This window comes from Trachinotus anak, unplaced genomic scaffold (genome assembly GCF_046630095.1).
Source record: "Trachinotus anak isolate AG129_WGS33_773 ecotype Australia unplaced genomic scaffold, CSIRO_AGI_Tana_v1 ptg000018l, whole genome shotgun sequence".
Classification (NCBI taxonomy): Eukaryota; Metazoa; Chordata; class Actinopteri; order Carangiformes; family Carangidae; genus Trachinotus; species Trachinotus anak.
This window is the reverse complement of record NW_027273869.1, coordinates 5146234-5172921: the sequence shown is the minus strand read 5'-3', so window position 1 is coordinate 5172921 and position 26688 is coordinate 5146234. Positions and strand designations below refer to the sequence as shown.

Sequence of the window (26688 nt, the reverse complement as noted above, 5' to 3'; positions counted from 1 at the left end):
GACTGAACACTTGGTGTGACTGAAGCACCAGAGTCTATTTTAAGAATTACAGTAAAATATAAAAACACCTTTGCAAACAAAAAATGTGGCAGTCGCAGATTAAAAGTTCTGCAGTGATAATTAAGTGTAACAAGGAGCTCTACTTGTAAAAAAAAAAAAAAAAAAACCTTCACAGACTGTTGAATGAGAAGATGAATGAGTGATCATGAATGGCTTTACAGCTTCACCACAACAAGCTATTATATGTAGTTCTTTGTTTCCACTCTGGTTGTTAGATGTGGAAATGAGTAATGAAATGGAGACATACATGTTCGTGATAAAAATTCCCTCTATTGTGTTGGTTCTATTAATATAACCAAGCCTTATGCAAATATCTAAAAGTGAATTTTATTGTAAAGTATCGGCAGCTCTCTACAACACGCTCATACTTGTTCTTCCCTCTATGCCTTCATTCTCCCTGCTGTATCTCTATCAGATACAAACCTAACCAAATACTGCGGCGTCACACCCAGACCCAGTCACACGCAGCAGAACAGGTGTTAACAGGACTGTGTTCCTGCACAACACGTATTTAGTCAGCTTTATCTTGGCTCTGCCCAACAGATTACAAATTCATTTTATCACTGCTTCGTCGCAGAAACATGAGTTAAACATACACATACACACACATAACAAAAGAGTTGTGTCAACAGGAGCAGAGGGTTGCTCGGGGCGCGGCTGGTGACAGAGAGTGAGAGGGACCCACCGGCAGCCAGGCTCGTGTTTGACGAGTATCGCTGCCACCTTCTATGTGTCGATGCAAGATACACTCATTCATGCGCTTTTAACCCCAAATGACACAAATATCAAGGGTAATATGAATAAATATCAAGTTGTTGTGTCACAGGGAGGTCATGAGCTGGGGTGTTTAGTCTTGTGGTCACTGTGAAGCTGCCAGGCCAAGTAGTCCAGTACATAAAACCACAACGTGTTATTTTTACACTTTGGCTTTTGTCTGGACCACAACAGTGGGGCCAGCCCTATAATCACAAATGTCACTGACTGACTGACTGATAAAAATGATATTTCCATCACAGCTCAGCCAAATGCCATGTGACTGAGTTGGAGTTTCCCCGTCGGCTGGCTCCCTCAAACGTTTTTGGCGCAAACAGTTTCTATTTGGGGGGCGTTAACAGTCTGCAGTGTTGCCAACTTGGAGGATTTGAAGTGTTGCGAATTGAGGTTCCAGGCTCCAGGTTCACTTCACCTTTTAGCTTTGTATCTTAGTCCTGCTGTAGACAGATCACTTGCTGCACTGGGACACTTGAAAAAGCATACATATGGAACCATGGGCGCTGAGAGTTGGAGAGAAGCAAACAGCTGAAGAGCTGGAACCAGCTGACACTAGCCTGAATACTAATAGCCTACGATGTGGTCCAGACATATACTAGGTTTTGACCTCGTCTTGCTGTACAGATGACAGGTGTGAATTACTGTGCTTTAGATGTGCTGGTAGTTGAATTTTGTTGCCAGGCCAGCTGTTTTCCCCTGTTTCCAGTCTTTATGCTAAGCTAAGCTAACTAGCTGCTGGCTGAAGCTTCATATTTAGTAGATTTAGGATAAGGATGTATCACTTCCTGGACCGATCTCTCCTTTCAAAATGATAATTTAGGCATTTTGCTCTTATTGAATGGGGACAGCTGAGAGACAGACAGGAAACATGGCAGAGGGAGAGACGGGTATGACATCATCTGAGACCCTGCAGGTTGTTCCCACTGTACACAAAGTGACTGTTATGACACAATCATGTCATCACATCAACACACAAATTAAACAATGAAATGCACATCTGTTAGGGAGCTCTGACAGTGTGGATGTGTGTGTGTGTGTGTGCGTTCAGTGCAGCTATGATAAACAGCTGCCCGATGACACATGCAACACACACACAACAACACACACAGCCGGGACATTTTAAAACTTAGGCACCTCAAGTGTGTGTGTGTGTGTGTGTGTGTGTGTGTGTGTGTATCTGATGTGCATGTGTTGCATTGTGTTCTGCTCAAGGACGACTTGAGTGTAACTGGGCCAAGCCGAGCCTGATAAACAGCCACACACACACACACACACACACACACACACACACACACACACACTGATCTAAGTACAGTGGTGGGACTCTGTGAAAGTAGGTCTGCTATAATACAGAAAAAGCCTCCAAGGTGCAGATGAGTGTGTGTGTATGTGTGTGTCACTCTTGTGAAGTGTAATGCTTACCAGAGCAGAAAGTGTATGTATGTGTCATTTTACAGTGTCATTATGTGTGTGTGTGTGTGTGTGTGTGTGTTATGTCCGTTAGTTCTGGTATGTTTTAAACAAAATTGGATTAACAAAAATATTAAGGGTTGTAGTTGAGTGTGTGTGTGTGTGTGTGTGTGTGTGTGTGTGTGTGTGTGTGTGTGTGCAGTCTGCCCTAAATTACCTGTCCAGAAGACGGAGTGTGTGCTGGCCAGCAGTGGAGATGCTGCGGCGCTGCTTCCATTAACGGCAGCGATCATTCACAATCTGATGGGCAACAGCTTACTGTTACCACGGCAACCTGCTGCATGCCTGCCAAAAATTATTTGGGTACATGTTGTTACACGACAACTAATACAGCCGTCTGATTGCTATAAGATAAAGACGGAGAAATGTTCTTATGGTGAGGTAAATGTTAAGCAAAGACAAGAGGCAATAAAAGTTGATCAATGGAGGCGAAGATTTAGTGAATCTTTTTATGGGGCTGAAAAAATTCAAAGTGTGTCCACACTCACGGCCTCTGATTCATTTACTGTAAATCAATCATGCTTTTGTTGCCTTACCCACAGACAAATGCAGGTTGTAGGTGGAAGTAAACAGTTGACTGCAGCAGAATCTCGCCTGTAAACCTACATAATGTGTGTGTGAATGAATTCACGTTTTAAAGCGCCTCTGTGCACATGGCCTTCAATTCAAGTGGGTAGAAAAGGGTGGCGCTACCCCTCTCCTCAGTATATATCTTTAGGAAGTGGAAGACATCGATTTGGCCTCTCGAAAACTATGGAGGGTATTTTTCACTTGAATTGATTGAAAAAATAAACGATATAAGAAAAGCTCTAGCCTTAATTACTTTGTCTCCTTTCCCGTGTCAAGACAACAGATTCTTGGTCATGTACATCTCTGATGTGTCCGTCCAGGGAGCAAATGATATAAAACTGCTGCTTTTCAGAAGAATTCATGGGTCAAACGCTGGAGTTCTTTGAATGGTCACTAGAGTCTGGCTCCAACAGTGAGTCAGTCCCCACAGACTCTCATGTTCAGATGTCCAACTTTATAGCAGAAATAAACATGTTTACAGCCTGGTACAAAAAACTGGTTTGGTCTTGATAACTAATTTCCTCCTATATGACAACTGTACGGGGGGGTGAATTTTTATATGCCATGCTACAAGCTAAGAAGCTTGCTCCATTTGGATCCCACACCCCCAAAATAAAAAACTCTGGTTGTACATGAATCATGTGACACGTTTGCAGCCTTGTGTACAGCTTTTGTCAAGAAATATTTCTAGATGTTCCTGCTCCTTTTAAAGAACCTGCTACGTGTTATAATATAATAATCTAAAAGTCTGAACTAAGCTTTGCAATGGAATGTTGCCCAACCCATAAATTAGTCCATGCTCTGTGTAAAACTAGCTGGAAAAAAAAGCAGTGCTAGCTACATCCTAATTACAACACAACACTTTGACAACCATCCTGTGGAGACTGGAAATGGTGTGTTAATGTTAGGAATTATTGTCCTCCTAAAGGAATCCTATCATCCACATTCACACAGGTGACCTCCATCTGCCACCTCATCACCGGGGCGATTACTGACCGTCATCAACCCAAACCCACAGGTCAGGTCAGGCAGTCTACAGGTGAAACACCAGCTGCTGTTATTATCTGGTTGTCACTGCACAATGTGTTTGAGAGGTAAGAAGGTTTATGTCTGATACCTGCAATAATGTGGCACTTACAGGAAAATGAATGGACTTAATGAAAACCTTTGATGACCACTGATGACCGGAATATAACAATTCAACAGGATGCTCTCCACACAGTTCGAGAAACTACTGTGAACAGCAGGACTTCTGGGTAATACTGTGACACGGACCTGGTCATCTTGTATTAGCTTCGACCATGTTTTTGGTTTGTTCAAGGACAGACAGAAAAGACGAACTGGTTCAGGGGCTAAGATCTTATTCATATTTACACTACATCCTGAGGCTAAATTTACTTGTGAATCTCACAACACACAGTCACACATATACAATCAAACATGTACCGACATGTCTGTTACTTGACAGAAGGCCTACAGTTTGAAGCTCATCTACCTAGGAAGCATCAAATACATCACTGTAAAGAAAATCAAACTGGTATAAGCTTCCTGGGAATGTGAATGAGCTCTGCTAATACAAACTGCTTTATGGCAATCGCCTCAGGTCAAACGTAGCCCACATTTTTATTCACCACTGCATCGCTGGACTGAGCTGGATATGTCTTTGTCCACGTCTCACTCTGAAAATCAATCACAACCTGCTCTCTGCCGTCGCAACAGGAGATGAGAAGAAAGACAGGAAAGCTCAGATCTCTGTGTTCCTGCGGTGGAGAGACGGACAGACCCGGACTGAGACAAGTCTCAGTGATGATTTATTATGAATTCTGTGTCCCCCGTCCCCTCCAAAAAGAGCCTTTAACGCTGCTGTAGCTCACCATTCATTGTATACGCAGACTGTCAGCTTCATCAGTTTCTGCTCCCCATTTTACATGGAAGGAAATCTAAAACGCTTTACAGCACAGAACAGGAAGAGAATGCTGTTCTTTCAGAGCAAAAGCTCTCCAAGATTCTGGTGACAGCAGATGGTGGAAGAAATGAAAGGCTGAGTGAAGAATCACTTCCAACATATTTCTCCAGGACACTGCGAGGGACCCCTGAGGCCACCCCCTTAGGCTTATATGTGCTTCTATTCCCCACCCTCATTGCTTTTCATTACAATTCCTCATTTCTCAATTCTCCGTTATCTCCTCTTCCTCCTCCTCCTCCTCCTCCTCCTCTGCTCCAGTATTTTGTTATATTTTGCACCACCTCTGTCAGAAGCAGCAGAGCCTCAAGGGAAAATATGCTAAGCTGCTTTCTGCCGCTCTGCACGAAAAGCTGTCAGCAGTCAGGTGGTATCACAGCCATCAGGGTTTTTTGTGGAAGTTTCATTCAAATGAAACATTTAAAATGTTGACCTGACACATTTTCATAGACATAAAGGTCTTCAACTCCTCCGTGTCTGCCTCCTTTCATGTGATCTATTTCACAAAAGCTTTTCCATTCATTGCTCCAAACATTTCGTGTGGCAGGAATATGAAGCCACAGTATCTCACTTGTGAATCCAACCTTCAAGTGCTGCTGCTGCGATGACATGAGCGACTTAGCATCTGAAAATGAATTAAAGGTCCATATTTTACACTTGATATCTATAAGAAGATATATTTGTGGTTTTAAGAACCAAAAACCATCTCAGAGTAGTTTTACATCTCCTCTCTCAGGCTTCTCTCTGGAGCTCTAGTAACAACAGGTCAGTGAGCGAATCAGAAGAAAGGATCTGAGACTCTCTTCTTATTGGCTGACTGTTTTCTGATTGATTGAATAAAAATATAGCAGATTTCAGGTAAACACTGTTGCAAGGTTGGATGGTGGGTTCAGGTGGGTGGGGCTTGGGGCATGCCTGAGAGCAGTGACTGCTTTGTTGTGACATCACAAAGTTCCAGAAGTCCTGACGGCTGGTTTTAAGGCTCAGTGTCTAAATACAGGCTGTGTGCATTTCTCTGTGGACTGAGGCTTTGATACTTTCACAGTATTAATATAGAATATAGACCTGCTTTATAATCAACCCATACAATATGGGACCTTTAAGTATCAACCTGAAGCCCAGATGTGCTGCAAAGTATGACACGTTTGCAGATTGAGGGTGTTTGGCTGCTTTGGCTCCATGTTTTAGTTTTTCTAGAAGTATGTAGGTGTATGGAAACTGATGTAATTCCAACACACATTGCAGTCTGAAAGCATTTCCCTGAGGGCATCCACAGCGCCTGCTGACACAGCCTTGATTTATCCAGGAAACAGGTCTGCTTTGTCTCAGCAACACTATGCATCGCCTTCACATCTGACCACAGGCTGAGCAGTCATTGTTTCAGCGCCTTGCTTTCACTTTCAGATTTGCCTGGCTGGATCAAGATGCTGGTCTCTTGCTGCTTTTATTTTCTTTTGCCAAAACACACGGTGGGGGTTTTGGTAGCGAGGAGGGCAGCCAGGATTTAAGCAACACTGAAGTCACGAGTCTCGTTTCTCCCAAACACAATCCACCAAAGACTTCTTCAATTCGCCCACCAAAAATACTGTCAAATTTTATTTCATTTTAAAATATTCTATTTAATTTATTCATTCAACTGTTCAATCATATTTCTAGTCAATGTGATGCTGTTTTAAAGACATCTTCACACTGCCAGGATGCATTCAGATACTAATCCCCCCAGCTGCCAGAAACAATCCCAAGGACGTGACCTCAGTGTGAATCCTCAGACTCCCAACAATTGCATTACTCAGAGGAAACATGTCATGTTTTCAAACTGGGATTAACAATGTTTAAACCAGAATTAAAGGCCTGGATAACATATTTTCTCAGTCAGCTTCTGACTTAGAGCATCTGGCTCCTACATGAACACACAATTTCCAACCGAAATTTGACTTCACAGTTTGTGACTTCTGCCGGTAGGGGTCTCTCAATCAAAACAAGAACAAAAGTTGGTGACATTGTGAAGTAAGATGGGATCATGGGAGTTGTTGTCTTCACGACCATTGTCATCAGCTTCACCTGGTTTGGACTCCCTCAGTGTCAGTGGCTCAGGAGGTTTTTCCCTGCAGCTGAATTGTCCACAGAGGTTCCTCCTCTCCACAACAAACACACCAGGTGATTATAACCAGTAGAAACTCTGAATAAAGCCGTTTCACCTTAAAAATCTGAGATTCACTGATGCAGCACACAGGGCGTCTTGGAGGAGCTGGGAGCTGAGCTGTCTAACGTGCTCGGCTTTTTCCTCTGATAACTTCAGATTCAGACATGTGATGACTACAATCCTTCATTTGGTTAAAATATGTGGTTGGAAACGACCAAGGTATAAAAAAAATGTGGTTTTAAACTGGATACAAGTCAATTTTGAAGCTTCTGGCACGCGATCACAACACTGACGCAAGCACATAGGAGATGTGACGTCACTGGCAGGCGACCAAATGAAACAGTTACCATGATTAAAATTATGTTTTTCTCTGATACTATCTCTAGGTTTTAGAATTGCTGGAAACATTTGGGATAATGTAAGTACACAACTCTGAGATAGATTAAGTACACAACTCTGAGTTGATGTAAGTACACAACATTAGGTCAGGACATTTTTAGACATTTTTATGTGGAAAAGTTACATATTACACCTTTAAGTCTTATAATAACTCTTTTGTTATTTATATGTGTGTTGTTTCATCTGTGATCTTTTTGCTGTTCTAAAGTAGGCGGGGCTCAGCTGGAAAACAGGGATGTCACAAATTTCAATGCACCAATCAGGATTTATCAACATTGAAAGCAGAATCTGAAGACAGCGGCTCACGAGTGTGAAGCTTTCATTAAATAACAGCTAAGGATCGTTCCTTAGTCAGACGTGAACATTTACTGTCAGAGAGAAATACTGTCCTTTAACTGAGGGCAGCGCAACAATCTGTAAACACAACCCTGACATATTACCACCCTATAGAGTCGATGAAGTGAACAGTCTGCAGACCTAACCTGTTCACACATCCCACAGACACAGAGCGACATTCGCATGTTTTTGGAGTCATGTTTCTGATCCATATTCACCACATTTATTCTGCTCTATTCATGCTCCTCTCTGCAGAGCTGTAGTACAGCTATTTAGGCACAAAATTACCACACCATGTCCTCCGCTGACTCCTAATGATGTTTTGAGAGGTCAAACAGCCTGCAGGAACACTGGTACCAACACTGCTCATGTCGCCGCAACTCCACTGACCCGCAGCACCCCGTCGTCCTTGATCGCTAAAATATGGTCAACCACCACCTGCTAAATTCATCATAACAAGCGTTTGTGCCCCAGCAGGCTGTAACCCTGATTTCCCTCTCGGACAGCAGATGTTGTTGTCGAGGCCCTTCAGGATTGCGCAACAGGACTGAAACCAAATCCTCCAGTAGAAACAAGCTGAAGCGTTACCACGATACCTGCACTTGTTTTGTCCTCCTGCAGAGCTCACGTACGTGTCTGTGTCTGCACATCGGGCGGCATGTGCACTCAGGGTAATATCTCCATCTTGAACTCTGTGTCTTGAAAGAATTGTCAAAGGGTCAGGAGGAAGCAGCATTTTGTCTCACCGCTCTAACTGACAAAGATGGAGTCACAGTGGGATGTCAGGTCAAGATGCCCCAGACAAAAATGGGAGTGTGTCAAGTGTTTTTGATGCATAATGTCAAGACTATCTGACTTCATTACGTACAACAAATGACACAGCCCGAAGTAAATGCAGCTGTAATGAAGTGAGGAAGCAAAAGGGCGAAAGAAAAAATGTTTTAAATGTCAAATTCCGGCAGTTCTTCATAAAAAACGAGTGTTTAAAACTTGGAAAATTGGCAGAACTTGAACTTCTTTTTTTCCACATTCCCTCACTTTCATTTAATGACTCAACTTTCTTCCACGACAAACTCATAAAAGGTTTCTCCGTATACCTTTTCCAACATGTGGCTGTGTTTACATACATGAGCAGTGACACACCCGTGCACACACAGCTGTCAGACAGAGACATGTGTGTTCTCAACACAGAGACAACAGGCTTTCAGCTTGGGGCCATTATAAGCTGGCTGTGGTCGCCGAGAGGCTTAAAATAGAGCACTGATCCGATAATGGACTAAAGTTTATGATCATTAATACTCAGAGGTCTGGACACACGTGTCAATCTGTGCAGAGAGATGGCTGGTACCCCTCCCCCTCCCCCTCCACACACACACAAACACACACAATTTCACATGAAATGCATTTAGTGATGAGGAAAGTCCCGACAGCTGGCAAATGCAAGTGTTTTATTTGATGCATGCAGAAAGAGGAAAAAGTGACTTTTCCCTTCTGCTGCTTTTAAATTTCCTGTTCAGTGTGTGTGTGTGTGTGTGTGTGTGTGTGTGTGTGTGTGTGTGTGTGTGCAACATGACTGTAGCACTGAGATGCCAAACTGAGATCAGCATATTCAGTATTAAAGTGTGTTGAAAACTTCTGTAACTAAAACACAACATCATCCACGTCAACAATAACAACAGCATCAGAGACGGAGTCATCACCACAGCAACAACACCAACAATACCACTGGGGGCTCGTTGTGGTTTAATACAACTCGATCTCATCTTTGTAGCGTTGGCTGTAATTCACTCTGGTGATGAGAACATTACACTCACCAAGGCACAGAGAGTTTTCCGCAGCAGCAGGGTCAGAAACATGAGCGGTGAGATTATCAGAGAGCTTTTAAAGAAACGTCCAGTTTCTACAAATTAATGTGGAAAAGAGAACAAACATGAACCTCGTTGTTCTAGTGATTCGCTGATCGCAGTTACAGCTGTGGGCACTGCGATGAGTCTGCAGAACAGGCGGGTCATAAAAATTAACATTCTGATTAACAGTGGATGGGTTTGGGTGTGGGTGTGGGTGAGGAAAATATTAATTACATTCCCTCAAATGTGAAGATATTTAAAGCTTCATTTTTCATCAGGCATGAATTAGACTCAGTGTTCAGACTGCTGAACTCATTATGATTTATTATTTATTTTTGGGCAGCGGCAAAACGTTATTATGAGCTATTAAATGGTTTGTGTTCAGGAAGTAGCAGTGATTTAGTTTGAGTGGATTAAAACTGTCAGACTGTGTTCAGGCTGTGGTGGAAAAACCTGTTGTTGTCATTTTACCAAAAGAAAACTTTTATCTGTTCATTTAAAACCAGCCTACTTCAGTGTAATATGTTACCATATCCTCACATGAATATCCCTCTGAGAAATAATGCCAGTGTGTGATTGGGTGCAGGTCTCTAAATCAAGGAAAAATAGTTCATGTGGGTGGCTGGTGGGTGGATGATCTATGCCTACATGTGGATCTTGATGACATCAGAGCCGATCACCGCATCACTCATGTTTTCACTTTGAGTTTTACCTCTGAATGAAGAAGTTTAGAGAATCTATTTACAACCTATCTGACTGTCTGAGTGCTCATCTTTTCCTCTACATCAGACTACGCTGTAGCAAAGTCATGTTCATCAAACTGTGAAAACAAGACCCATGTTGAACGTGGAAGTTTGCTCTTCACCTTGGAAACAGTAGTTTGGTCTTAACTCAAACCCCACTTACTAGCTTTTTACCCCCCAAACTTTCACATCATCTTCTAGTCTTCATCAGTGGAAGGAGTTTGCTCACTTGTCATGAAGATGGGTCACCTGTTATCATCTATTACCAAGTAACCAACTGAGCTATCTCCATGACAACTGAGCAAACTCCATCAGACAATGAGGAGCATGAGATGTAGTTGAAAGCTCTGGAAAGATAAACATAAAACAAAGAACACAGAAGTGAACCTTGAGTGTTTTGTTGAAAATACATCCAAACTGTAATAGATCAGAATTTTCATTTACATCAACATCAACAACGACGACGACATAAACAGCAACACAAGATGAAGCTACACTTCAACAACATCAAACAGGTGCCACAACAACGTCAACAACAACATCCAAACAAAGATAAATATCATCAAGATCAGTAGGCACCAAAAAGCTGCACCGCCCACACCAGAATCACTCAGGATGTCATCAGCACCTTGGTGACAACAACAGCAAATAGAAACAACAGCAAAGTCCAGCTGCATGAGCGAACACCACCAACTCAACGGTTGATGACATCATCCGGCTGATGTCATTAACAATCAAAGGAAAAACAAAACAAACAACCATGACAACAACAGCAGCCAATCACAGTTCTCACACATTCTAAGTGTTCACATTTCACCTGAATATGGAAAAATGTGTGTTTGCAAACGCATGGAAGTGCATCTCACAGTACAACACATCCTTGCACACACACACACAAACACACACACAAACAAACAATCACACGCACTGTGGGCTACAGTCCATGAAGTTGGTTTGTCACATAGCAAACAATCCTCTTTTGTTCTATTTATAAGACGTTATTTATAACAGGGATGAAAGAAAAGTTTCAAATCATCCACAGTCAGAGCAGGAAGCTTGTTGGAGTTGAACACAGGGTCACACAGGGAGATATGTGACATAAAGAGGGAGACATGGAGAGACATTAAGACAGAGGAGTTGGGGGGGGGGCACTGCAGTCCCAGAAACAGTGGAGAGAACAGTGCCAGCAGCAGGGAAGTAGAGCATCAATTAAGGGCAGCGTGCCCTAGATGGCACGGTGACGCTCCCACAATGCATCACCATCCTCGCCACCACTTTACTTTCTGTCTCTGTCTCACAAACATACACTTTGTCTTTCTGTAGGCCTCCCTGCAAAGACTTTGATCGAACCTCATCGAGACACTGAGTCCGAAACCTGGAGCGGATCCAGAGTTTAACCTTGCTGAGGAGTAGTCGGGTAAAATTCGCTCACAAGGACAATTTTTTTTTCCCTGTATTTTGTACTTGTTCGAACTGTGATCCCTCCTGCTGAGAGCTGTCTACCTGAGGCTCACAAACATACTGACACACACACACACACACACACACACACACACACACACACACACTCCTGTTGGTTTTGAATTATTGAATAGTGAGCGACAGGGACACACAGAATACACACCAGGAGAGGGTAATAAGACACCGAGGAGAGCCTCATGTACATGTCTGCAAACTGTCACGCACACACTCACAATCACTCACACACACACACACACACACACACAGACACAGACACACACACCCCTACCAGCATGTGCTAAGACTGGTGAGATTAATCCAGTGTTAGGGGACAGAAAACGGTACGTCACACGCTGAAGAATATTAAGACCCTGGACAGGAGAGGTGTTTATGTGCACACAAACGCACACACTGGCCAGTGGAGGCGAGTGTGACCCGGTGTGAGGAGACGAAACATGATGGGCCAGTGTCAGATCTGTGACATCACATCCTGTCAGCACAGAATGTTTCTGCGTCAGCTCAAAAACGCTGACGCAGGAACATCCAAACCGCAGTAATGCTGCATTCACGTGCTCCTCGGACAGTCCCATTTCCTGAGTTGGGAGGTCGTTCTTCTGACATCGGTGTGTTCGTGTGCTTTGAAATCAGAAACAACATGGATGCTATGAAGAAGATGAGCTGTAATGTATTGTATTGCTCACCATGTTGATGCTGCTTCTGGTATTTGTGTTACTTATTATCATAGTTACTGCTGATAAATAACTTCTCTAACTAATCCAGCTCACTGTACGTGGACAGACGCTTACAACCTAAAACCATATTACAAATTAGCAAAAAATTGATGTGCAACACATCAATCTGCACCATTTATAAAAAGTTTCTCAGCATGAACCAATTACTTCCATCTGTACATGAAGTCAACAACTCAAGTTGTGTATCAAAATATTTGTTGTTGCTCCGCCATGACAGGGCGATCGTGTGAATTTTCCCAGTTGGAAACTAATTTTTCCGATGATTCCAACACCACACGAATGCAGGGTAACACTCATACTAAATAAAGATTCAGTTCAGCTGCTGCACCTGAACACAATGCTGCTGTTGGTGAAGGCGACTTGTCCACCCTGCAAACACTGAACCCTGTATCTCAGTCAGTTTTACTGACAGTTCCTCATTGGCTGATGGTTCCATCAGCAGGCACATGCCGGACAACAACATGCTTCTGATTGGTTCAATGCTGCTGTTTATATTTCTGTCACCCGCTTGATCAAAACTCTCATGTGTTCCTACTTCAAGCACCGTGACCACTTCTCCCCTTCCTCCTCACCCTCATCGCGCTTTTCCATGGTAATCGCAAATCACTCCTCCATCCCACACACACACTCCCCCCGTCCCCTTTTCTGCTGATGCATCAGGTTCAAAGATCCGTCAGCAGCTCTGGTTAATGTGTGGCTGCATCATGGCCGACTCGGATCATTGAGTCCTGTACCAGTCTGCATTCAAAGTGTATGCGCCTGTGTGCCTGAGCCAGCTAAATGTCCATCCTCCGTCATATCACAACGTGACTGAACTTCCCTCTATTTCGGGGGAAGTTTTCCTAATCCCTGCACAGTTAATCCCAATCTGCATCCACCCCATGTGTCCCCCTCCAGGCTGCTGTCCAGCCAGACGCAGCTCATTCCTCACAGCAGGGAAACAGACAGACACTGACAGGGACTGACTGTTAGAGTTTTATGGCATGTCGAATATTAATCATGGAATAGGCGATCAAAAGAAACACAACAAGGGTCGCTATGAAACGACTAAATTCATTAAGACATACAGAACGTATTAACAGCCAACAGTAATGCTGCTGCAAGCAGTTTGTGAGCAAACTGAAGTAATTTTATTCATACTGTGTAAGGGAAATTTTTAGAGAGGGTTTCATATTATGGCTACACCTTATGTAATGGTGCGATTCCCAACCAGGGGTCCTTGTACCCCAAAACTCCTGCAGTTGCCAGGGTGTTTGGGTAAAGATGGCAGAGTAGATAACAATTTGATTTAAAAAAATATATATATCCACATATTGTGTCAACTGTAACACCTGAACACCACATTTCTCTACTGAGAGTGTGAAAATTTGTTATTAATACATACATAGCTGAAAATACTGAATTATAAATTACAGTTCAAATAGTTACTTAAAACTAACAGGTAAACAACTGAAAAAAGATAAAGTGGATAAACTAGAAGTGAAGGATAAACAGGTGACATAGTTAACTATAGATAAAGAGTTGATATAATTAGCTAGAAGTAATAGATACATGTTGAAAATAGATAAATTAATAGATCAGCATGAACACTTAAAATAGATAGCTAAAAAGGATAAATGGAGAATTCATTTTAATTTGAAGTCACATAAAATCCGATTTGTAACACAAAATATAACAAATAAAAAGTTCTTATAGTTAGCTAATGCTAAAAGTAATGGATAACAAGTTCAAATAGCTAAATCTAAAAGTAATGGATAAATGACTACAATAGTTCAAAGTAATGGTAAACAGTTATAATAAAAATCTGAATTAATGGATAGACAGAATTGTTAGCTAAAATAAATGACTGAAATAGTTATTAAACTAATTAATGGATGTAAATGATGCTTTGAAGTCACTGTGAACTGCAGTGAGGAACCATTAGGAGACTGTAACATCACTCAGAACCACATCAGTCTCATCACTGTAATAACAGCACAGAAAAGAAAACACTAGCCAGTGATGTGATTAAACCCCCTAATTTGTAGCACTGTACCACAGAGAGACCGTAGAAGAAGAAACGTGGTGAAAATACTCCAGGTGCGTCAGGTCAGAACTGAGCCCCTGAGCTCATCTCACTGGAAAACTGTAACATGGCCAATAAGTCCAGTCAGGTCACGGTGAACTCAGTGTGGAGCATATCGTGGAATATCAGACAGCTATCTGAGGTGAAGTTAGTCAAAGGCGGGTACTCACGTCCCCAGGACTTCTTTAAAATCAAAAATCTTCTTGATGTCGTCGACTTGTTTTTTCCACGTCTCTCCTCTGCCGGTGTCTCCGTTCTCCCGGGCCATGGCGCTGCTTTACCGGCCCAAGTCCGACCGACACTGGGCTGCGGGAGGGAGGATGCGAAAAACAAAAAAAAAAACAGAAGACAATAAAAACGGGAGAGTATTTAAAACAGAAGACTGAAGCCGAGCTGGAGCTGAAGAGGGCTGGAGAGTCCCGGCGGTGTGAGCTCTGCTGCTGCAGGACCATGTGAGCCCTCCTGCAGGTTACCGTGTCCCTGCTGCCTCCCTCCTCCTCCTCTTCTTTCTCTCCCTCCTCTCAGTCGCCCCCCACCCCCCACTCCTGCTTTCTCCTCTCCGGCCGTCTGGACAGCGGCTGTCAACGTCACGATGAGATAACAGCACTTCCCGTTGGAAATTTCAGAATAAAAGCATGTCGATTTACATGTCGCGGTTTGAGTGTGAAAACATTAACGTTATTTTGGTTGTTTAGATGTTCCAGTAATAACAATTAGGTGTATATATTATCAGAACTATTATTACCACTACAAGGACTAATAATATAAAAAAAATACATCCTATAAGAACTTAATGTATTCTGAAATGTAATAGAATCATAAAATTAAACAGAAAAAACCTGACACATAGAAAAAGCTATAAAACACACACACACACACACACACAAAATAAAGCAAAATAAATGTAATAGATGCACAACAGACTCAGTTTACAGAACCACTGGTCACAAACTAAATTGTTTGTTGAATGTTGTCTTTGTAATGGTTTAGGATATTTACTTTGGCTGCTTTTAATGCTTTCTGTAGAGTCTTTGAGATTTCAAGTCGTTTTTCGTGGTTTTGCTGCTTTGAGATAATTTCTGTTATTGTGATAACAATCAAATCAAACTCAAATGCGGTGCTTTTCACCAAAAGGAACTATTTCTCCCCATAAAACCAATCAATCAATTTCGCAGTTATATGCTTTTGCCAATTGTGTTACTTAAGGAAACGATCCTTCATTTCTGCTGTGCTTTCATTTTGAAGCCCATGTCCCACAACTTCCGGCACCACGCTGGTTACGTATGTCTAACTTGACCGCAAACCTGCTGCCACCTGCAACTGTCTAAACGCGGTTCATTGCTGAAAGCTCGTTTTCGGGGTTTCCACCTCCCCACTAACTATATAACCTGTTAAAGCCCCTCGGCTCCTCTGATTGAGAATTGCCTCTGAGAATATGTAACGCAAAGCCGAGCCTTATTGTGGCAGCTCATGTTGCAGGAATAAAGGGGGGCGATGGGACGCTGCCCCTGCATCCTGTCCGACACGGAGGTGTGTATGTGAGCCCGGTCGGGACGTGGCAGCGCTGAATTCGCAATGCGCCAACTTGCTGACAGCAGCCCTCATGCAGCCGTCGCTATCTGGGACCCCTGCATGCTGCATGCTGCATGCTGCATGTTGCATGCTGCAGTTGCATGTTCACCTGGCTCTGACCAGCCCGCATCACACCTGTGTTACAAAGTTTCAGTTCGCAGAGGAGCACTGACCCCTCTGTGACAGCTGCGGGGGCTGAGGTCGGCTCTGGTCGGTTACTGGCCACAACACACACACACACACACACACACACACACACACACACACACACACACACACACACAACCGGACTTGTGGACTTATTCTGTGTGTGTAATACTGTAGGGAGACACAGACAGCGGCAGGGAGGGGGAGGGGCAGGGCACTGTGTTGCAGCTTCAGCCGCTCATGAGTATTCCGGCTGCAAACTACTGCAGCGCTTCCTCAGCAGCAACCAAGGAAAACTCCTCTCCACCCCCCCCCCCCCCCCCCCTGTTATCCTTCTTCCCTCCTTCCTCCCCCTCATCCTCATCCTTTACTCTGAGTCAGCAAATCTGAGCCCACCCATCACCCCCCACCATGATAAAAGATGATTACCCCATTTGTAAAGGAAGGAGAGGTTAGGAGAGGAGAGGAGGGCTTTAAAGAGTTGGTTAAAATGAGGATATAAGTCGAGGAAGTGAGGAAGATGAAGGGGGAGACTTCTTGCTTGCAGCTTAAACAGAGCCATAAATTGTAGTAGTGCGCACACACAGAAGTAATTTCACTGGCTGGGTTAATAAGTGGAGCCGAAGAACCAATGAAGGACTCTATGGCAAAGCTAAGAAACTGATATCCATATTTCTTCTCACATCAAAAGTTAAAAACCATGTCAGTGTTTTTTCCAGACAGTGCAGATTTCTTTGGCTGAGAAACCTGAATATAAGAGTCACTGTCAATGTTTTAGCAATACCTGAGAGAACCTTCCCCAAGGAAGAAATAATGTCACTGTTTGAATTAATAATCACTGGGAGGTAGTCAACTCACTAAGACAATATTTATCCCCACGGAGGTTTTTCAGGCTGAAATATATCTTTGATCTATACTTGTTTAGTGTACAACTAAACAAATGCTACCCTTCCACCATTAATTTGGGAGCAGCACAAAGAGTCATTGTCATTATTAAGTTGTTAAAGCGAACATGTTTACAAATGCATGTCTACTCCAGTCTTGTCCAGTGGATACAGAGCAATATTAGCATTCATTTGGATTCAAGTTTCTGTCCACCTTATCCACATAAGTCCAATATTCACACTTCTTTTAGCTCTGGTTTGGTCTCCACCGACACCAATAAAAAATATCTAGCTCCTCGGCAGCTAAATGCTACACTGTTCTTATATCTTTCTGTTGTTTATTGCTGGGTAGGTAGTGGACAGTGGGTGTGTCAACTGGAAACAGCTGACGGAAGATGATGCAGATGAGAGCCGTAAGACTCAACCAAAACAGAACAGCTGAGGGCCAGGAAACCAAAACAGTGAGCTGAAAGATGCTAAACGCTGCCTAGCTGAGAGGAAACAGAGTAGAGTGATAAATCTTGTACCTTTGTCACTATTAGTGAGCTCTTTTACATAGACTTAGTTATTTGCTCCATTGTTAATATTAAAATATGGATTATAGCAGCTTGAAGTTACATTAAATTACAGTCAGTTTATTGGGTACATTTAGCTAAAACTAATGCAGTCTACTACAACACAGGAATGAATTGTATTACATTACACTAAGAGGCATTTCTAATATTTTGTTCACTAAATATTAGATACATAAATAAATATTGGACACATATAATTGGGGGTTAGGGTTAGTTGAACCTACAGTGGATTGCTCTGCATTAGTTTTAGGGAGGTGTACCAAATAAACTACAGAATCGAGAATGTGCTACATAATACTTTCCTTTATTGTTCATGTAATAATAATAATAATTATAATCATTTTGTCAGCTTCTGACTGGAGTTCATCATTGGTCCAGCTTTGGAGTTACCGTTACGCTACCACAGAAAAGGTGCAAAACGAGCACAAAACTCAATAAAGAGCCCATGTTCAGACATTCAGACAGCTTTGGTCAGATTTTGATGTTTGCTTTTAACGCCGCAAACCCAGTGCGCCGATATCAGTGGTGAAGCTCATCCTCCACCCAGGTCATATGAGGACACCACCTCCCTGTCTGGATGGTGTGTTTACAGCCAGATTTCATTTTCATAATGATGATTAATGTGAAACATTCCCCACAATATGTGCCTTGTATACCGTTTCCCGTCCACAGCGTTTCACCAAGGGAGCTGTAACTCTCATCACCAGCTCTTTCCATCTCCCTGTAATTGCTCTCAGTCCTTTGAAGGAAGAAAAAAATAAAAAACCCTCCCAAAAAAATAAAATGAACTGCCCTGCGCTGTGCATGCACAGCTCATTTAGCTCCCGGCATAATGAGAGCTTACGCAAAAGCACAATCAATTTCTAATGTGCTAGTTTACAGCACCCACCAGACTGACAGCCGAGTCGATACACGACAAGAAATTTAATGGTGTTTTTTTGGAGCAACAGTCTACAGCGATGCATGATGGAAAAACAGGACTTGAAAAGAGTGCCCGGAGTGTCTCAGAGCAATGAGTGTGTCAAAACTGCTCAGAGGAAATTGGCAGGGGGAGATGGAGGGGCAGGGACGGCTGGGAAGAAAAATTAAAGGTGGCTCAGTGATGAATGACTTCAGTGTTAAATTAAGACGTCTGTCACAGCCTGGTAGCATACAAACACAGGGGACGAGTGTGGACTAGTTCGTTTTAAACACAGACGCTATTTAGGCTGAAGTTAAGATGCATAAACTAATACACACAGTTATTTTAAAGTATAAAAGCAGGCATTCTTTACAGTGTTAGTGAATACACCCCTCCCTCCTGCAGTGACACGATGTTCCCCTCCATTAAAAACAAATCATTTCACCAAATCTGAAATAACAGGCCATTCGACACTGCAGAGACCCCCCCTCCCCTCCCCCGTCTCATGGAGCCATTTCGCCCGGCTACTCGGCTCTCAGCAGTGTCGGAGGCAGAGAACAAGTCGACAGAAAATGAATCCTCAAAGAGCTGTTAACGTGATCCGTTAATTTAACATGTTCCATTAAATTGACGCGAGAGAGTCGTTTAAGAAACCCCGGGTACGCCGCGTACCGTTACCAGGACAGAAACCAGGCCGAAAAAAAAAAAAAGAGAGAGGGTGAAGAGTCACTTCATGCAGAGAACATTATATGGAGGACTGTTGACACTAGCAGCTATTCTTCAGGTGTCGGGGGAAGTGTGTCACTGTGGAGCGTTCTCCTCCTCTTCCTCCTCCTCCTCAGACTCTTCCTGCTGGCTCTTCTTCTGTGGAAAGAAGAAAGGAGAGGAAACTTTAAGACACACCCTGCGTCCGACTAAATCCTGGTTCTAACCATGTGTGGGTGTGAACCAGACTTCTGAGTGAATTCACTTCCCTTTGAAACCACACATTTATCGATCACTGTGGTTATGTCTGTACGCCGCAGACGTTTCCTCTCCAAACCTTCTGGACTGTGTCATTACATGACTCATGGACTGTCCTCAGATTAACTGCAACTTCTTCTGAATTTCATCTGGTGTGTACTGTGCATGCAGTGTTTCCTGTGAATCCCTTGTGCACGTGCACGTCGTTTGAATCAAGTGCGGAAGTGGCGGAGTCCACTACTAACAACCCAAACTAGCAGACAGAGAGGCAACTTATGACTGTCAATACCTTTAGTGGAAATAACAGAATGAACGCTGTAATGAGTAAAAAAAAAAAAAAACTGGGTCTGATAAGATGAAAAATGTACAGATCACAGCTTTAAGGTTCAGGAAAGATCCTGGTTATGGCAAATAAAGTAGTTGTGTTAGAGAAAGATGGTGGTTATGATTAAAAGAAGTGAAGAGGTGTTCTGTGGACGTGTCTCGTAAACAAAAAGAAGTTATGTTTACATTCAGTGTTACTTGAGCACATTGAGTCTTTCCATTGGCAGGAGTGTGTAATGTGTCACCTCCTCGTGTGTGAGCATGTCCGTCTTTGTGCACGTGGACGAGGTAAATGAAACAGACCCACTCACAGAAAAATGCTTCACGGTGCTACTGGAAGTCCAAAACTCGACAGGGGACCTTTAATTGGAGGTCTGTGATGTGAACTGGACTCTGATGTAGTGCAGTACTGTGCTCGGGTTGTCTGTAAGTCTGTCCGTCCCTTTCTCATGGACACAATGTCTCAGTAACGCCTTGAGGGAATTTCTTCAAGTTTCGTACAAACATTCACTTGGATTCAAGGACTGATTAGATTTTGGTGGTCAAAGGTCAAAGGTCAAGGTCAGTGTCACCTCATAAAACACTCTTTAGCCATTACCCCGAGACTTCACACAGGATGTGACCTGATAATAGTCTGAGTTGTGGAGGCAACAACCATGAGGCGGTAACTGTAAAGTTTCTCTGTTCTTCATGTCTGTATGTTTTGTTGAGCTCTGTCATGTTTGTCAAACTGAGTTCAGACTTTCTGTGAAGCAACACACTATCTGCACGACGGCTGCTAGCTAATATGTTTTCAGAAACAATATGTGGGAAATGTAAAAATGGTTTGTTTCTGGTTACATTTAGTTCAGTATCTGTACGATCCTGCAAACAGGAGAACGTGAGAGGAGGAGATCAGTTTGTGAACGTCCTACCAGTTTGAGGAAGTCGATGAGTTTGTAAGCGTCTTCTCCAGTAGAGAGGTCCACAAAGTCCCGTGGGATCCTGTAGCTCAGGCAAGGACTGGGCTGCACCGTCACCTCGCTGGTGGTGTAGCGGAACGCCGGGCCCTCCTGCACACATACAGACACTGTGTAGCCGTTTTCAATATTAACACATTCATTAAATAGAGACATATTCCACCTCATCCATGTCCCAGGAGACCATCAAATAAATGAATGCGCTGTAATAAAAACATGGCCGACCTGCTGCTGGACGGCTTCTCCTCCGGACGTCAGCTCCTCCCAGCTGAACAGCAGCGAGTCCGTCACCTCTCCGAACGGGTTCAGGTCGATCAGCCACACCCTCCCCTGCAACACACACACACACACACACACATTAAATGAGTGTAACCCCGTCAGAATCAATCAGAATCAGAATCCTTTATTGATCCACAGGGGGAAATTTGGTTATGTTACAGTTGCTCCTTCAAAGAAAGAAATGTACCAGTAAAGAACAGAGAATAATTTAAGATTAAGAGGTAAAGATGAAAAGATAAGAAGGTCAGGGGCATGTTTGAAAATACACTGTATCAGAATTCATGCATGTGCTTACCTGGCTGTCTCTGTAGACGTCAAACACAACTGCAAAACAGAAAAAACTATATAAGCCACTGCATCTGAAATCATTCAACATTTACATCACCCTCAGCAAGTTCCACAAAGACAAAGTAAAAACTGCCAAGAGGTAAGAAATTGTTAATGCTACCTGAAATTAAAATTTTAAATCACAATTAAGTGAAAAATCACTCGACGTGGTTGATCAATCTTTCTCTGCCTCATTAACAGTAAATATTTCATGACTTTAAAAAGTCAAATGAAGTTAACGGAGAAAAAAAAAAAACCAAAAACTCACAGTCTTCGTCCAGGAAGTTGTACTGGATGTGCTGGCTGAAGAACTCCTGTATGGCCTGACTGATCTGCTCCTCCTGCTTCAGGATGTGCTGGTAATACTGAGTGTAGTCTCTCTGGGAGACAGCTGAGAGATCATACAGACACATCATCACACCAGCTCAAATTGAATTTTATAATTGTCTCTAAATTAGCCAGCAGAATATATGCACTGCTCAAACATTATTATATCATTTCAGACATATTCAGTTCTGTTTGCTCTGCATGTTTCCCTCCTGATTCAACTGTGCGGTGTGTTTACCGATCAGCTTGTTTTCTTTGACGAAGCAGCGAAACTCTCCACCAGGAATCAGCTCGCTCCACTTTCTCAGGACCAGCTGAGGGCAGAAGAGAACACAGATGAGGAAATCCAGACTGGTGTTTGTTTGTGTGGAGACAAATACTTCTGCACATAGTGGGCGTCACAGCAACTGCGACACAGATGACAAATCTGACTGTTTTGTTGCCACACACAGATTTAAAGGGGCTATTTGTAAGTTTTTTTGTGTACACTCTATTTTGAATATTTTCACTTTGGAATATTTGATCTTGCCGTGAAACAGCCCTTTCCTTCCAAACTACAGTTTGTGAACCTTTAAACTACTGTAGTACTGTATAAAAAATAGTAGTTCCAAAGGAAAGGGCTGTTTGACGGCAAGATAAAGTGGTGAAAATATTCAACACTTAAGCTGATATTTGTTTTTTTCTGTGGGCATTTTTGATTAAAGTGGCTAAAACACTTCGTCCACAGAAGCTCGTCACTCGGCTGCTTCTCTAAACTGACCGAGCGCTGATCTGAATCTACTGCAGGTAATACACAGACGATGAATAAGTGCCTCACACAACCCCTGAACTACCACTTTAATAACAAAAACACTTTTGGCGACAATGTGTGCTAATGTCACGTGTGTAGTTTGTCCTTTGATTTAACCATGAAGGATAAAAATACCTCATAGTTGATGACTGGATCTGGGGAGTCCTGGTCACTACACTGAAGGAATCTGCAAACAGAAATGAATTAAGATTACAAATGTAATGTAAAACAAAATAAATACAACTGTTCTCCCCACACACACACACACACACACACACACACACACACACACACACACACACACACACACACACACACACAGCAGTAAATCACTGGCTGCATTAAATGGTTGACATGCAGAGTGGAGAAGTGTGAGACATAAATCTGCATCACAGCAGCGTCTCCAGCCACCACTTGTGTTTTACTGCAGATTCCCTTCAGCCTGTGACCACCGAGTGAACCAGGTCAGTTTTTGGTCTTGGTGGTCATATACAGTCTCTTCATAGTGTATTCAGACCCCTTTGCTTTTTGCACACTTTATTGTTTTATTTTTTCACATCAATTTATTGATTAAGTCCTGAGACCGTTAATTCAGGACTTTGTAGAAGCCTGTTTGGCAGCAGTCACAGTTTCAGGTCATCTTGGGTGAGCCTCCTCATACCTGGGTTTGGGCAGTTTATCGGATTCTTCCTGTCAGACTAGATGGGAAGCGCCACCTTCAGGTCTCTCCACAGTTGTTCTGTGGGGTCTGGGTCATTGTGGGGCTGAGAGGTGAACCATCGCCCCAGTCTTGTGCACTCTGGATCTGGTTTTCTTCAAGGAACTCTCTGGATTTGGCTGCTTTCATCCTTCCCTCAGTTCCGACCAGTCTCCCTGTCCCTGCTGCTGAGAAGCCCCCTGTTGGGTTTTTGGTCACCATCTTGCTCAGTTACTCATCCAGAGTCCTGGTGGTTCCAAACTTCTTCCATTTCACAGTTATTGAGGCCACTGCGCTCCTGGGAACACTCCGAGCTTTAGAAATGGTTTTATACCCTTGACCTGATCTATGCCTTGTCACAATTTTACTGCGGAGGTCCACAGAGAGTCGCTTACACTTCATGGCTTCGTTTTTATCCTGACATGCACTGTGAACTAACTGTGGGACCTTGTGTACACAGGTGTGTGCCATCAATTCAATTTCCATTAGATGGACTCTAATCAAGTTTTCAACACATCTGAGGGATGAACAGGAAGCACCTGAGCACCGTTTGCCATATTGGATTTCAAAAAACATGATTTCATCTTGTCATTATGGATTATTAGCTTTAGACTGATGAGCAAAAATGGAAATCTTATCCATTTAAAATCAAATCTACAGGACAGTATAGTGCAAAGGCTGAGGGGGTCTGAATACTTGTGTGCTTATGTGTGTGTTGATGCTGGAGAGTGATGCTTACGGCTGCGTGAGGTCGTGGGTGATGAAGTCTGAGCTTTTGAAGAGCAGAAATATATCACTGAGGCTGTTACACTGCAGGGAACTGTTCAGAGCGATCCAGTTAGCATCCTGGAGGACACACACACACACACACACACACACACACACACACACACACACAGGCAGGGGTAAAAGAAGTTCTTATTCTTTAATGTAGTGAAATGAACAACAAATTATTTTCTTATGCTACAAATTAAAAAAAAACACAGTGGATCCAAGAGACTCACTCACCCGAGGAGCGCTCCAGTTGAGTTTGGGAAAGACACGCCCACCCAGGGCGTTTATGGCCTCCAGCACTTTAGAGGTGAATTCTGGGAACTCAGGGGCCTGGCAGACACAGTCATCATTGCATTATTAAATTATATACAAGCCACGAGCATGGAGGTCATGCACTGTAACAGTGAAGTGGAAAACTTCAGACCAAGTAGGTTTAAAAAAAATATATCATCAGGTTGGAAACATTCAACATGTGTGTTGGGTCTTAAGGATCCAGAGAGTGGATTTTTTTTATCATTTTAGCAAGAAACTGTGAATGTCCTTACTGTGACAGTGGTGGTTGTCTCATCATCTGACCACTAGAGGAAAGTAGAGAACAAGACAGAGGAGAAAAACAAACTAGATTTAATACAGTTTTGACTAAACAGTTTAACTGCAGACGCGGATGCTCTGAGATCATGTGTCCACCAGCCAAATTAGTTATATAACAAGACAGATAGTTCATAACAAAAACATGATGAGATTCCTCCTCAATAAATGAATGTAAACGGACGGATTACTCACCAATGTTTCATTGTAAATTAACTCTTTATTTCAAAAACCTGTTATCTCAGGGTTTCTGTGGAAGGTGTCCAGGATATGTAATTGTCAATTTTAGTCAATAAAATGTTTTTTTATTTTTGTGAACTGGAGAAACAATGCCTCATTTTCTTTCAAAAATGATGAGAGTGACACAGCATAAACACTGAAAAGAGCCTCTAAGTGTAGAAACAACCTTAGTTTCTGTTCCTGTACCTGAATGTCTTCCTCTGCATCCAAGTCGCTGTTATTAGTGTGTGTCTGCTGCGTGTTGTGGTCACTGAGGAGAGGAGAAACAACGGAGAAATACTGAACAATTTGGCAGCTGCATTATGACCTAGACACAGGACACAAAACTGCTCTGAGGATCACAGTGTACATACAGTAGATTTAAAACAAAAAACAAAACAAAAAAAAACAGGTTGATTTGATAAAAACTACTGATCCTACAGGAGGTCGACCTGTAAATTCACTTTCCACTTACAAACAACCCTACAGCATCATTACATTGATGCTTCTCAAATACAGCAAGTCACCTGGCTCACAGTCAAATATGAAAAGAGGTGATTTTTCATGATTTCCCCACGCATGAGGAAACTACAGAAGCTTATTTGGGATCCGTGCAGAAATATTTACCATATGTAAGTAATGCTATTTTTGTGTTTACACACTTAAGTGACATTTGGTCATCTTGACATGAACAGAATATGTGCATATGTGTGTGTGTGTGTGTGTGTGTGTGTGTGAGTGAGTGGCCTCATACCTCCCAGAGACTACCAGTGTCCCATCGTCCAGTAAATAATCTATTACATTCTGAGGCAGTGGGAGAATCAGACTGAAAAACAGGAAAAATGATCAGTCCGAACATAAATACATATAAATACTAAAGAAAACAGACAACAGACCGAGAGAGATTGAAGGAAGAAAGAGGTCGAGGGAAACTGCTCTAAACAGGATTGAAACACAACTGTTTAGTAACACACACGATGAGGATGAAGACAGGCAGTCAGAGATGGCAGCTATGTTTCTGTCTGCTAGCTACCGTTAGCTGTCGGCTAGTTAGCCTGTGTTTTACTGTGTCAGCTGGGTTTCTAAACAGACGGCTGCTCTGCTGTTTACCTTTTAATCGTATGTTTCTTGAATATCGGATACCAAACCGAAAACTGACAATTGACAACTTGCTCCTTCTTCATGCTGCAATATCCTGTAATGGAAAAGTGTCCATCAGTAAATATCGTCCGAATCAATGGTATTTTGCTGAGGCTCTGGGCAGCATGTTCATCCAATTCCTTGGAGGAAATATTGCTCTCTATTTGCACTTATGAATTATTTTTAGAATCCCACTTGTCAACAGTGAAGAAAATCTTGTTATTGCTAGAATTATGTGATAAATATGCGCTTTCAGGCGGGGAGGTCTTTTTGAGGTGCACATGTGGGCGTGGGCGAGGTAAAACCCGCTGACTTGTGACATAGATCGTTTATTGTAAAGATGTGTCACTCAATGCCTTAAAAACCGGCATAACTTTTCATTCCATATTCACAATAGACCACGAAAATCTATTCTAAAGTGTAACACAGTGAACCTAGCTAATATTGTCAATAAGCACAATTAATAGTTGAGAGGCACTGACTTTGAGTAGATACATTTGCTGTCAACTAACTGTATTACTAATTTATTGTAAATTATTATATATTTTTATTCATTTGAAAACTTTAGTTGAAAGAATAATTGTTGACTCTATTGAATTAACACGTTTTAGATGTTACTAAAAAAAAACTAATTATTAAATG

At 42.5% G+C, this 26688-nt stretch overlaps 2 protein-coding genes across 3 annotated transcripts in view; both read right to left on the bottom strand.

Annotated features, from left to right (window-relative positions):
• camk1da (calcium/calmodulin-dependent protein kinase 1Da) overlaps nt 1-16608 on the bottom strand; it is a 70103-nt gene extending 53495 nt beyond the window's left edge. Inside the window, exons 1-2 of one of the 2 annotated variants that reach the window (XM_071501796.1) lie at nt 14751-16608; nt 2459-2586 (exon numbers count right to left, since the gene is read on the bottom strand). Coding sequence is in view for 1 of the 2 variants with exons in the window: in XM_071501795.1 (XP_071357896.1) it covers nt 14751-14848 (98 nt within the window). In the remaining variant the exon portion in view is untranslated. The remainder of the gene's footprint in view (nt 1-2458; nt 2587-14750) is intronic. The other variant, XM_071501795.1, reaches the window with a different exon arrangement.
• A 2055-nt stretch (nt 16609-18663) lies between these two features.
• Nucleotides 18664-26268, bottom strand: cdc123 (cell division cycle 123 homolog (S. cerevisiae)). Its single transcript, XM_071501797.1, has 13 exons — nt 26017-26268; nt 25661-25732; nt 25114-25177; nt 24645-24677; nt 24334-24429; nt 24065-24171; nt 22764-22815; nt 22077-22152; nt 21780-21902; nt 21480-21508; nt 21131-21235; nt 20861-20998; nt 18664-19523 (listed from the first exon to the last, which is right to left on the bottom strand). Exons 1-13 carry the CDS (start codon nt 26088-26090, stop codon nt 19461-19463), a joined length of 1032 nt encoding a protein of 343 aa, XP_071357898.1. The 5' UTR covers nt 26091-26268; the 3' UTR covers nt 18664-19460.
• Nucleotides 26269-26688: the final 420 nt, after the last annotated feature.

Bases quoted from the DNA above. Each gene is read 5' to 3' on its own strand.
- cdc123 (XM_071501797.1), bottom strand. From the start codon at position 26,090: ATGAAGAAGGAGCAAGTTGTCAATTGTCAGTTTTCGGTTTGGTATCCG. The intron at 24,678-25,113 runs GTACAGGAACAG...ACTTTCCTCTAG, and splicing joins ATGCAGAGGAAGACATTCAG to TGGTCAGATGATGAGACAAC. The intron at 22,153-22,763 runs GTATTTTTATCC...TTCTGCCCTCAG, and splicing joins ATCCAGTCATCAACTATGAG to CTGGTCCTGAGAAAGTGGAG.